This window comes from Blennius ocellaris (genome assembly GCF_963422515.1).
Source record: "Blennius ocellaris genome assembly, chromosome: 23".
NCBI classification, from domain to species: Eukaryota; Metazoa; Chordata; class Actinopteri; order Blenniiformes; family Blenniidae; genus Blennius; species Blennius ocellaris.
The window spans coordinates 4,848,472-4,861,670 of NC_137672.1; the positions used below are offsets into that span (position 1 = coordinate 4,848,472).

The 13,199-nt window shown below is 48.8% G+C and overlaps 1 protein-coding gene across 4 annotated transcripts in view; it reads right to left on the reverse strand.

Annotated features, from left to right (window-relative positions):
• Nucleotides 1-1,593: 1,593 nt before the first annotated feature.
• The window catches only part of map4k2 (mitogen-activated protein kinase kinase kinase kinase 2), a 37,993-nt gene continuing 26,387 nt past the window's right edge, over nt 1,594-13,199 (reverse strand). Inside the window, exons 18-32 of one of the 4 annotated variants that reach the window (XM_080519317.1) lie at nt 12,697-12,844; nt 11,170-11,327; nt 10,992-11,033; nt 10,793-10,877; nt 10,601-10,680; nt 8,768-8,828; nt 7,619-7,742; nt 7,201-7,262; nt 7,021-7,124; nt 5,829-6,006; nt 5,561-5,629; nt 3,781-3,867; nt 3,331-3,401; nt 3,197-3,252; nt 1,594-3,121 (exon numbers count right to left, since the gene is read on the reverse strand). In XM_080519317.1, the coding sequence (XP_080375443.1) occupies nt 3,034-3,121; nt 3,197-3,252; nt 3,331-3,401; nt 3,781-3,867; nt 5,561-5,629; nt 5,829-6,006; nt 7,021-7,124; nt 7,201-7,262; nt 7,619-7,742; nt 8,768-8,828; nt 10,601-10,680; nt 10,793-10,877; nt 10,992-11,033; nt 11,170-11,327; nt 12,697-12,844 (1,413 nt within the window). In that variant the 3' untranslated portion in view covers nt 1,594-3,033. Of the gene's footprint in view, nt 3,253-3,330; nt 3,402-3,780; nt 3,868-5,560; nt 5,630-5,828; nt 6,007-7,020; nt 7,125-7,200; nt 7,263-7,618; nt 7,743-8,767; nt 8,829-10,600; nt 10,681-10,792; nt 10,878-10,991; nt 11,034-11,169; nt 11,328-12,696; nt 12,845-13,199 lie in introns of all 4 variants that reach the window. The other 3 variants (XM_080519315.1, XM_080519314.1, XM_080519316.1) reach the window with 3 other exon arrangements.

Genomic DNA, 13,199 nt, shown 5'->3' on the forward strand with positions numbered 1-13,199 from the left:
GGAGTGGCTGCAGCTGAGTTTGTACAGCGGTTGTCTCTCAATTGGCTACTGATTTAAGTCCCATCTCCACCTGTCCACATGTTGAAGTGTCCTTGAACAAGACACAGAACCTCAAACTGGCCCCAGTGGGTGGACTGAGCTTCTTGCATGGCAGCCACCTCCACTGGTGTGTGAGTGTGAGTGTGTGAATATGAGTAATGATGTAAAAGGCTTTGGAGAAGTGGTGGAAAAGAGAAACTTTATATAAACATCATAAATATCATTACACTGGGGGGTAGTAGGATGAACACAGTTACAGAATCAGATGGTTTCCTTCCTCACTGGAACAGTTTAGTTTAGTTCTCCTCCAATAAAATACCTTTTTGAAAACACCTCATATATTTATTTAATTTAACACAATTCTTAACTATGAGTCACACTTGTTTCACTTCAGTCAATTTTAAAATGTATTTTTGAAATAAACACACACACACACACACACACACACACACACACACACACACACACACACACACACACACACACACACACACACACACACACACACACACACACACACAAACACATAGCAGATTAAACACACAGCAGATTAAACCAGATTAAAGTCTCACCCATAGTCCAAATGGAGAGTTGGTTGGTAGTTTGACCTCCTGATGGTTTTCACAGTAAAAGACGAGCAGTTCTCAGATACATTAAACCTTATCATGATAGTTTTCATTCCAAACAGTCCAGCTTGGTTATTGTGGTCACGTGACTTCAGATGAAGAAGAAAACAAACAGAAGGTTCTGGAGCAGCAATTGATGGATCATCACCATCTGGACATGGAGCATTAAAGCCACTTCTAGTCCGATGAATACGGTAATCTGCTGCCACTTTCCAAAACGTGTTTTACTGTGTGTAACATTGAGTCTTTTCTCTCCACTAAACTTCAACAAAATTAGTCATTTTATTGTAAATGAAGCTGAAGAGGAGCCACGATTGAAAAACTATTAAATTTAAGTCCAAACAGTCACTGAGGACTTTGTATTTGAGGAGAGGACGGCAATGATGGTTGGATTGTTTCTGAGCGGCATATGGCAGTGAGGGGCGGGGCAGAGGGGTGTGTAGTGGGGCAGTGAGGGTCGGGGCAGAGGGGTGGGGAGTGGGGCAGTGAGGGTCGGGGCAGAGGGGTGTGGAGTGGGGCAGTGAGGGGCGGGGCAGAGGGGTGTGGAGTGGGGCAGTGAGGGTCGGGGCAGAGGGGTGGGGAGTGGGGCAGTGAGGGTCGGGGCAGAGGGGTGGGGAGTGGGGCAGTGAGGGTCGGGGCAGAGGGGTGTGGAGTGGGGCAGTGAGGGGCAGGGCAGAGGGGTGTGGAGCGGGGCAGTGAGGGGCAGGGCAGAGGGGTGTGGAGCGGGGCAGTGAGGGGCAGGGCAGAGGGGTGTGGAGTGGGGCAGTGAGGGGTGGGGCAGAGGGGTGTGTAGTGGGGCAGTGAGGGTCGGGGCAGAGGGGTGTGGAGTGGGGCAGTGAGGGGTGGGGCAGAGGGGTGTGTAGTGGGGCAGTGAGGGGCGGGGCAGAGGGGTGTGTAGTGGGGTAGTGACGGGGTGGGGCAGATGGGTGGGGAGTGGGGCAGTGAGGGGCGGGGCAGAGGGGTGTGGAGTGGGGCAGTGAGGGGTGGGGCAGAGGGGTGTTGAGTGGGGCAGTGAGGGTCAGGGCAGAGGGGTGTGTAGTGGGGCAGTGAGGGTCGGGGCAGAGGGGTGTGGAGTGGGGCAGTGAGGGGTGGGGCAGAGGGGTGTGGAGTGGGGCAGTGAGGGTCGGGGCAGAGGGGTGTGTAGTGGGGCAGTGAGGGGGCGAGGCTGTACGGGGTGGGGCAGTGAGGGGGCGGGCGTGGCGGCCAGATGCTCACACGCTGGAAGTGGGAATCAGATGTTTTGCGTTTCATTTGTCAGATCTCATAAAAATGTATTTATCGTATTTATCAGTCATTGATCTCAGGATTCGATACAAGGGCAGGAATGACCTTAGCGTTAGCTGGTGGCTACATGTTAGCATTGAGGCGGCGATCCGTGAATTCAAACATTCCCATCAAACGTTCCTCATCTGAGCTGCTAATGTTAGCGTAGCTTCTCTCTGCTGCGTCGGGAACTGGAGGAACTTTCTCCGGAGTGACGTTCTGACAGACGTCTGCTGTTGGATTGGACCAATAAGGCCGTTTTTTTTAAACTCCCGTAATAACGGAACCCTGTATTCTAGAACTCAGATTCACAAGAGGCGGCGCCGCATGTTGGTGTAGCGGTTAGCATTCTGGCGGCCAGGCAGAGAGCGTGACCTACTGCTGCTCCCTCAAGATGGACGGACAAACCAATAAATTACATCTTATATAAAATTAAAAATGACTGAATATGAAAAATTGTAACAAAAATAATCAGATTTCATGAGTTAAAGTTAAAAATCTTTGATATCCAAGAAGACCTTCAACAAGTTGTTTTTGTCGTTCGGTCCGCTACGTGAGAGTAGTGTCCATTTTCACAATAGTGATGTTTTACTGTTAAAGAAATAAGTGAATTCAAAATGTTCATGTTCATGAATGATTGTTAAAGTCCAGTTAAACATTCTGCTGCTTTAAACCTGGGAACCCGTGGAACTTCCCCCGGCACAAACCAACCGTTAATGAAATCTTTCTGAACGTTAATCTGGACCCCAGTGCACCTTCTCTTCAAACCCTTTACGTATAAGATCCCAGTCGATGGAGCGCAGCGTGACTGACGCTACCGACAGCTTCAGTGGAACAGGACGGCTGTGAAGGTCATCAGCTGAAGGTCATCTGCTGAAGGTCATCAGCTGAAGGTCATCAGCTGAAGCTCATGTGCTCCTGACTGCCCCCCTCAGCTCAGCCTCAACACTTTCCACGGTGGCCGTAGCTCGCCGAGCAAGACGGAAACTTCTGGAAGTCCTGGGCTGGACTCTGCTGCTCTCTACCGGGATGACCTTCAGCCTGCTTCAAGGTCATCTCGGTCCCAGGATGACGTTCGGCCGGCCCAGGAGGACCTCGGCCCCTCTCAGTAGCTGCTCTCGTGGCCCGTCAGGATGTAGAGGTTGCTGAGAGCCGACGGGTCGGCGGTGGGCGTGCTCTGGAGGACGATGTCTCTGGAATCACAGAGTGAGACGTCACAGCTCGTCCGTCCAACGTCCGTCTGCTGTTGCTCATCGCCGCCAACAAACCTGTTTGTTCCCAAAACTTTGAAGACTCGAGTCTCGTCTGTTATTTCCTGAGTGACCTGAGCAGAGCAGAAACACAGGACGTGAACCCACCGGGCAGAACGCAGGGAAATGTGTGGGGATCTGCAATAAGTCACCTCGTCTGCGTGAAAGCTCCTCCCCTTCAGACCGTGCTTCCAGAACGCGAGAACACTGTCCTGTAAGCACACTGACACACACACACACACACACACACACACACACACACAAATACAGATCAAAGAGCGCGCCATCTTGGTCAAGGCAAGCGCCCCCCCCCCCCGTGTGTGATAAATGTGTGTATAAAGTCAGGAAGTTAAGAAAATCAGGATTTCATGACCAAACATATCAAGTCAAGTAAGATTTTCACATCAAATTAATATCAATACGAAATTAATTAGTTATAATTGTTTGATTTTTAATAGATCAGAACATTTACATCAAACTCATCCAGTCACATGTTCCATGTTCAACATGTTTCATTTAGTCCCTTATGATTGACTTCTTCTTCTTCTTCAGTTATCTGAAGTCAAAATCACAACGAAGCACCAACATGGTCGTTTTCCTACCTAGTGTATCAATGTTGAAGTCAAAGAGCATCTCAGGACAGAGCTCCGTGGAGGGAAGCCCTCTCATGGTCACCACCTTCACCGTCTCTGTCCACAGGAGGGCAGCACACATTCAGCACAACGGAACGGAACGTTCCATAACATTCCACAACATTCATAATGGAACGTAATGTTCCATAACATCCAATAACGTTCCATAACCTTCGGAACGTAACGTATCGATCCACAACATTCCATTGCTCATAATTAATGTGAGAGGATTCTACTGCCTGCCTGTATTGCACTAGTATAGCTCGCCCCTCTCTCACCATGCAGTGTGTATTGCATTAGTGTAGCTTGCCCCTCTCTCACCATGCAGTGTGTATTGCATTAGTGTAGCTTGCCCCTCTCTCACCATGCAGTGTGTATTGCATTAGTGTAGCTCGCCCCTCTCTCACCATACAGTGTGTATTGCATTAGTGTAGCTTGCCCCTCTCTCACCATGCAGTGTGTATTGCATTAGTGTAGCTTGCCCCTCTCTCACCATGCAGTGTGTATTACACTAGTGTAGCTTGCCCCTCTCTCACCATGCAGTGTGTGTTGCACTAGTGTAGCTCGCCCCTCTCTCGCCATGCAGTGTGTGTTGCAGTAGTGTAGCTCGCCCCTCTCTCACCATGCAGTGTGTATTGCACTAGTGTAGCTCGCCCCTCTCTCACCGTGCAGTGTGTATTGCACTAGTGTAGCTCGCCTCTCTGTCACCATGCAGTGTGTATTGCACTAGTGTAGCTCGCCCCTCTCTCACCATGCAGTGTGTATTGCACTAGTGTAGCTCGCCCCTCTCTCACCATGCAGTGTGTGTTGCACTAGTGTAGCTTGCCCCTCTCTCACCATACAGTGTGTATTGCACTAGTGTAGCTCGCCCCTCTCTCACCATGTAGTGTGTATTGCACTAGTGTAGCTCGCCCCTCTCTCACCATGCAGTGTGTATTGCACTAGTGTAGCTCGACCCTCTCTCACCATACAGTGTGTATTGCACTAGTGTAGCTCGCCCCTCTCTCACCATGTAGTGTGTATTGCATGCAGTAAAGTGTTCATATTCATGCTGTGGCTCCATTCATTCATTCAGATCACGTGACTTTTACGTCCAGTGGGGCTTGAAGCCCCGCCTACTAACAACGTCAACCAGATGCTCAGAGCTGATTGGCTCGCACTGATTGAGGCGGAGCTTCACAGAACCAGAGAGAACAAACAGTAAGGAATCAAAATGAATGAGGTCGATTAGTTACTGGAGTAACTAAGTGGTAACTGGTGATAACTGTTGGCAACTAGTGGTAACTCGTGGTAACTGGAGGTAACTTGTGGTAACTGGAGGTAATGGGAGGTAACTGGTGGTCAGTGGGCTAACTGAAGGTAACTAGTGGTAACTGGAGATAACTGGAGGTAAACTGAGGGACATGACCTAGGGACAATTCTCTACTACTAAAAAATGTAGTTGAATTATACTTTTATTATTTATTTTTATCTGTGAGTTCCAGTGCACAACCTTTTCACGTGACCAGTGCCTATCTGGCCGTCATAATGTGGATAAAACGTTGTGCTTCCACTTTACTTTGGCGTTCGGCAGAGTCACGAGACCTGCAATGAAGTCTTGCCCCACCAAGTGTTTGTGCACCACTGCACCACTATGTTACGTTACATAATGGAACGTAACAGAAGGGGCACCAACATGGACCGTGAAATGTCCCAATGGAACCGTGTGAACATGAAGCTGCAGCGGCTGTGGATTCACTCAGTCACTTACTCTCCAGGGCGATCAGGACGCTGTCTCGGTCCAGCTGGGTGACCTGAACGGCCGTGAGAGCTCCGCTGTCTGCACACACACACACACACACACACACACACACACACACACACACACACACACACACACACACACACACACACACACACACACACACACACACACACACACACACACACACACACACACACAACATAATCAGGAGTTCAGATGGATTTTGTCTGGGTTCAAGTGGGAAGAATGTGTCACCCCCCCTGGTGGAGCTCACCTGGAACAGCGGCCGGCGCCCCGTTGAGCTCGATAATGTCAAACTGGAGCTGCTGGCCATCTGCAGGTTTGCCGCCGCTGCAGCTCCTCACGCCGACACAAAGCTGAGGAAACTCGTCAGACACTGACACCAGCAGCTCGAAGATCGGCAGGGAGTCCGGGAGCTGCACCGTCAGGTGCTAGAGGGGGAGGTCAAAGGTCACGTCGGGTCACGTGGCAAACATTTCAAGATCGGACAGCAGATTTCATCCACTTCAATTAGAGCACAAAGAAAAGAGTCTGAAAACTGGTGACGGGCTTGTGTCTGAATATCAGAACTTCTCCAAAGTTCTAAAACTGGTTCTGAGCTTCACAGCTCCTGAACAAACTGTAAACACCCAGAGCTTTACTCCTAGAACAGGGGTCGGCAACCCGCGGCTCCGGAACCGTGTGAACATGAAGCTCTTTGGTCCCTCCACTGCGGCTCCTTGAGCCTCCGTCCCACTGCAGTTCATCCTGGAGGGACGTAAGGAGGCAAAGCCACCCAGAGAGGGACGTAAGGAGGCAAAGCCACCCAGAGAGGGACGTAAGGAGGCAAAGCCACCCAGAGAGGGACGTAAGGAGGCAAAGCCACCCAGAGCTCAGTCCCGCTACAAAGAGTGGTACAATGTAGGGTCGTGAACGACGCAGTGACGTAACGTCATTACAACAATAATGGATGAAGAACGTAGAATTGCGGCTGCAGGTCATGACAGCGGCTCAACTGGTGTCTGAAGCTGGGAGCTTCCTGTACCTTTCACAGTAAAACTGCGACAATTCCAGGAGGTTCATTCCAGACTTGTTGAGAGTGACGGAACATTCTAGTGAATTACACAACAACTACAGGACATTAAAGCCACAACACTCACACTCATGGTTCTACTCATTTTAATAATGTGTAGCAATCAAGGAGCTGATAGCTGCAATGCATTATGGGAGTTTCTGTTTGTCATGTTTTAAATGTAATTATTGGGGGTTATGTTAGGTTTGTAGTGTTGGTAATAATTGTGTTTTTGTGGCTTAGTTCATGTAGTTTAGTTTATTAGTTGTAAGTTGTCAACCAGCAGTGAAGAAGGTTTTGTGTCGTGTCCTCCTGGCATGGTCTTCCTGTGAGAGTGCCAAAATAAAATGCTCTTTGGGTGTTGTGTAGACAGCGAGAGATTCCTGGTACAAACCTTCAGATGCATGAACTTCTGCAGAGGTTCATACCATAGCAGTAGGACCAGGCCTGACGGTACGGCGCCACACAGGAAGGTACTGTCAGTGTATGGGTTCCTGGCTGTAGACACAGAGGGGCGAAGTCTTAACCAGGAAACACCAGCGCAACTCTTCCTGTTCCAGTCCAGTTCACCTACCGACGCTACACCTCCTGCAGCCTTTAGTGTCGGGGATTTTCACCGAAACAGCAAACTTTCTGCTGAGTCACAGTTCAGCAAGAGAAGAGGTCAGCAAAAACATTGTTCTACCAAGAACCAGGAACCATCAGAGGAACTTTCAACAAGAACCAGGAACCGTCAGAGGAACTTTCAACAAGAACCAGGAACCGTCAGAGGAACTTTCAACAAGAACCAGGAACCGTCAGAGGAACTTTCAACAGTACCATTGACAATCACAAGAAATTTCACCAGGTATCAGGAACCATCAGAGGAACTTTGGACCTTTGGGGTAACTTTCCCCAAAATAAGTCTCGAACCTCCTGAGGTCTGTTGGTTCCCTGTGGTTTCTTTTGGTTCCTTGTGGTTCCCTGTAGTTTCTGCTGGTTCCTGGTCCTACCTGTAGCTGATTCTGTCGGTGAAGCGGTTGGTGCTGAGCGACAAGCTGCCATGTTTCTTCTGCAGATGTCCTCTCTGCTCGAACAGAGCGGCGAGACTGTGGGAGTAGAGCTGCGAGGACTTTCCTGTGGACGAACATTTTGTTTAGACTGCTGGTGACACTGGATGGTTTCAGTAACACACTGGACGGTTTCAGTGACACACTGGACAGTTTCAGTAACACACTGGATGGTTTCAGTGTTGCAGTAACACACTGGACAGTTTCAGTAACACACTGGATGGTTTCAGTGTTTCAGTAACACACTGGACTGTTTCAGTAACACACTGGACTGTTTCAGTAACACACTGGACTGTTTCAGTAGCACACTGGACGTTTCAGTGACACACTGGACTGTTTCAGTGACACAATGGACTGTTTCAGTGTTTCAGTAACACACTGGAATGTTTCAGTAACACACTGGACTGTTTCAGTGTTTCAGTAACACACTGGAATGTTTCAGTAACACACTGGACTGTTTCAGTAACACATTGGACTGTTTCAGTGTTTCAGTAACACATTGGAATGTTTCAGTAACACACTGGACTGTTTCAGTGTTTCAGTAACACACTGGAATGTTTCAGTAACACACTGGACTGTTTCAGTGACACACTGGACTGTTTCAGTAACACATTGGACTGTTTCAGTAACACACTGGACTGTTTCAGTGTTTCAGTAACACACTGGACTGTTTCAGTGTTTCAGTAACACACTGGACAGTTTCAGTAACACATTGGACTGTTTCAGTAACACACTGGACTGTTTCAGTGTTTCAGTAACACACTGGACTGTTTCAGTGTTTCAGTAACACACTGGACAGTTTCAGTAACACATTGGACTGTTTCAGTAACACACTGGACTGTTTCAGTGTTTCAGTAACACACTGGACTGTTTCAGTAACACACTGGACAGTTTCAGTAACACACTGGACGGTTTCAGTAACACACTGGACAGTTTCAGTGTTTCAGTAACACACTGGACAGTTTCAGTGTTTCAGTAACACACTGGACAGTTTCAGTAACACACTGGACTGTTTCAGTGTTTCAGTAACACACTGGACAGTTTCAGTAACACACTGGACTGTTTCAATGACACACTGGATTGTTTGGTTACCTGACACAGACATGAGCACGTTGTTCATCACGTACAGCCACACACACCTCTGAGGAAGCAGCTGTGGACGAGAAAACAACCAGTCGTTCTGCTGAGAGGAAACTTAATCATTTGATTGATTCAGAGACAAAACATTGAATCAGCTTTTACACTTCGACAGGCACATTTCTCACAGCAGCTTTCCTCCTGGAGAGACTCCAGTGTTTTCAGTGAGTTTCTGTTCCTGCTGCAGAAAAGCCCCTTTAGGATTCTGTGTCCGTTACAATGTTTCTCAGGTGTTGCAGGTTTGGAATCATTTATTAATTAAAACGTGTTTATTGCAGATTAATGAATGCAAACCAATAAATGTAAATAGCACCAGCCAATCAGAAAGCGAGGTGACGTATTGGCGAAGAGATGCTGGACCAGGTTCACGGGTGAAATCAGTTGGTGTGTTGGTGTTACCGAGTGGCTGTACGTCACACACGGTACGAACCAAAACTGTTGAACCCAGGAGTATTTATCGCCGTGTGTGCGGTCTCTTCGGTTTGGGAAATCTGCCGACAATTTTATAATCCGGCCGTGTGAACCCAGGGCGAGGGTGTTTCATCACAGACGTGGACGCTTGCAGTGAGGGCTTTCAAAACTAAAGTGTTCCTGTGGGAGAACCAGATGCTGCAACAAAACCTGGGCCATTTTCCCTGCTGTCATGGAAACACAGAGCTCTACCGCCGTGCTCCTGTCTGCGCCGCTTGCTGAGACACTCAACTCTGATTTGCCGACTTCGATGTTCAGAAATGTAGGTTTGAAGTGCTCAGCACTCCGTTTGCAGTTGAGGTGGGTTAGGGTTCCACATTTCATCCTCGACATGATGGGTTCGTCCAAAAAGTTCCTCCTTTCTCTTCATCTATCAACTTTCACTTCAACCCGGATGTGTTTTGTGTAGCGGCCATGATAAGAACTGTCTGAATTCTCAATAAGCAAAGGAAAAGAGGCTCATTGTTTCGTTCAGAGCCTCCTTTAGCCTAGGAAACTTTGATGCTTCCTTTAGAGCCTCCTTTAGCCTAGGGAACACTGATGCTTCCTTTAATACCACCTTTAGCCTAGGAAACTCTGATGCTTCCTTTAGAAGCTCCTTTAGCCTAGGAAACACTGATGCTTCCTTTAGAACCTCCTTTAGCCTTGGAAACTCTGATGCTTCCTTTAGAACCTCCTTTAGCCTAGGGAACACTGATGCTTCCTTTAGAACCTCCTTTAGCCTAGGAAACACTGATGCTTCCTTTAGAACCTCCTTTAGCCTTGGAAACTCTGATGCTTCCTTTAGAACCTCCTTTAGCCTAGGGAACACTGATGCTTCCTTTAGAACCTCCTTTAGCCTAGGAAACTCTGATGCTTCCTTTAGAACCTCCTTTAGCCTAGGGAACACTGATGCTTCCTTTAGAGCTTCATTTAGTTGAGGAAACACTGGTGCTTCCTTTAATGCCTCCTTTAGCCTAGGACCACTAATGTCAGGAAGCCTCCTAACACCTTTCCTTAACCCTGTGATGTCACCCAAGGGGTTCAGTGAAAGTCGATAGATGAGGAGAAAGGAGGAACTTTTTCGGACCCTTGGGCTTTTCCACAACCTTGGTGATGACATCATCATTAGATCTAGGTATGCTGAAGCTGGGGAGCTAAAACCTGCAGGACCTCGGCTCTCTGAGTCCCGGAACTGAAGACGCCTGGTCTAGACGGTCCAAAATCATTTGTTTCCTTTAAATTTTGAAGATGTTTCTGCCGAGCAGGATGAAGCTACGTTAACTTCAACAGTTAACAGTGTGAAGCGTGATGTGGTGGCGGGCCCAGAGGCTCTACCTTCTCCAGCGTGTCCTCATGGAGCTCGTTCAGGTTCAGGGTGTAGATTCCCTCCTCCGCCCCCAGAATCAGGTGCTGATCTGCAGGTGACACCCGTCAGGACCTTTGCCTCCGACCATGCTCGCTCTGCTGAGTCAGCAGCTCGTGGTGACGCCATGGCGTGAGCGTGACCAGGAGGAGGAGGAGCTTTACCTCGTGTTTGGGGTGAAATCCAGGTGACGGCACAGTGGATCTTCAGCGGACAACCGTTGAACACTTTGGAGAAGCAGGCGCCCATCTGGAGGAGCGGGACACGGTTAGAGGCCGCGGCTAGCGGGGCGTGGCGCCATGCGATAAGTCCAGCTGCTGTTAGTCGTGAAGCGAGGTGGCATGCGGTTAGCGTCACACTTACATGGACTTGGGGGGTTGGAGGAAGTCCATGACAATCAGCCCTCTAGAAGGTCCAACGGGTTACACACCACAGAACACAGTGGGAGAGGAATTTTCGCTGAGTCACCACCAAACGGCTCGGCAGGAAGTTATTGGGTTAAACCACACAAGAACGGGACCGTGGTCCGACGTGAACTCACAGAGTCCTCCGTCTTTTTCCTCAGCGTGCTCCACTCAGGCGACAGCGGCGCCTCTTTCTTCAGCGAGTGCCGGTCCCCCGTGAGAGCGCCGCCTGCAGGCGGACCGGAGCCACCGCAGCGCTGCCTGATGTCCTGTGTGGCCGAGCACCGCGCCAACGCTGCCACAGCAAACACAAGGGGCATCAGAAGGTGTCGACGCGTCAACAACGTCCTCCCTGTTTCACTGCCAAGAAGCACTGAGGGATTTTTATAGATGTCTCCAAATACGGCATTACATAGATAAAAACATCAAAATGACATCTGAGACGAATAAGGATTTGATAAAAATGTTTATATGACGGAAACACCAATAAGAAAATTACTTCAAGTTTGTATACATGTCTAACAAACATTAAGCCCCACTCAACTACATGTCAAGGCGTTGTGGGAGAAAGAAGGAGGAATAAATATGTCAGAAGATGAATGGACTTTGATATGTAAATCTCAGTGGAAATGTTCTGCTTCTACAAGATGGAGAGAGTTCGGGTGGAAAACCATCATCAGGTATTTTATTGGACACGATGTGGAAATCAACGCGCAAACCACACACATGTTTTGTGGGACTGCCCCTTCATCAAACAATACTGGACGGACATTCACGGAACACTGCAGGAAATTCTTAACTGGACATTTGCCTTTGAAATGAAAACTCTGTTTTTTGGATGTGTACCACAGAACTAGGGGGAAAAAAGATAAGGTTTGCTTGGTGCCTTGCTGGTAGCAAGCAAAACAACTATAACTAAGAAATGGTTCTCCTTGGACATACCAACTTTAACACTATGGTGGGAAACCACAGTGGAAATCTATAGGATGGAAGAGTTGACTGCTCTGGTTCATGATAAACATGGCTGGTTTGACGCATGTTGGGGTAAGAGGGCGACACACACCAATGCAAAAAGGCCCAATTACATACTCAGAATGTAGAACTATAGTTAGTCTTTCTTTTTCTCTCTCTCATCTTTATTGTTGATATCTTTTCTTTAATTGAGAATTAATTGTGATCTACTGGTCACTCCCTGTTCTACAATGTTCTGTATGTTGTATTGCGTCAAAATACAAAAATTCATAAATAAAGAATAAAAAAATTAAAAAAGAAGCACAGTGAGAGTCTATAAACGGTTCAGACAGAAACCTTGAACCCTGACCATGGCCCTGGTCCATGGACCTGACTGCGGTCCTGGCCCCGACCCCGACCCCGACCCCGACCCTGTCCCTGTCCCTGGCCCCGTCCCCGTCCCTGGCCCCGTCCCTGGCCCTGTCCCTGGCCATAGCTTTAGCCCCGTCTGTTGCCCTGACCCTGGTCTGGACCTGAACAGCCCGGGAGGTTGCAGGAGCAGTACATGAGTTTGGTTCGTGGTTTGAAAGCCCTACAGCTTCATCCTTCTCAAATGCCTGTTGAAATGTTCCAGGAGGTGGATGCAGAGCTGGAAGAGCAGTAACGACGGTATCTGGAACCAGCTGGTCAGACTGAGCACCCTGGACCCATACCTGTGCTGGAGGAGGACTCGGCGGCGTCCGGGCCCAGCGTGCAGCTGGGCCGCAGGGCAGGCTCCGTCTCCTCGGGGTTCGGGCCGAGACAGCTGAAGGCTGGAAGAGACGCTGTGGTCGGACTGAACAGGCCACTCCTCCTGCTGCCCTGCAACCAGCAGCAACACATCATCAGCGGACTTCACTTATATGGCGAGCTCTACATCACCCAACACATTCACCCATTCACACACATTCACACACCAACGGAGGCTGCGGCCGTGCAAGACACCGAATCCATCCACTGGCATGTATGAACGGAACAGACTTCTGCACTAGGATAGCTGCACCTCGAGATTTGCTACTGAACGATAAGTCATAGACTTGTCCTCCCATCTATTCTCCAGTTTCAGATGGTCTGTAATTTTAAGGTGAGTTTCACCTGCAGAGAGATCAATGTTCCTCCAGGTGTTGACGCTAGTGAAGCACCTCACTACGTTAGAAGGGATTATTGCTGATGAGAC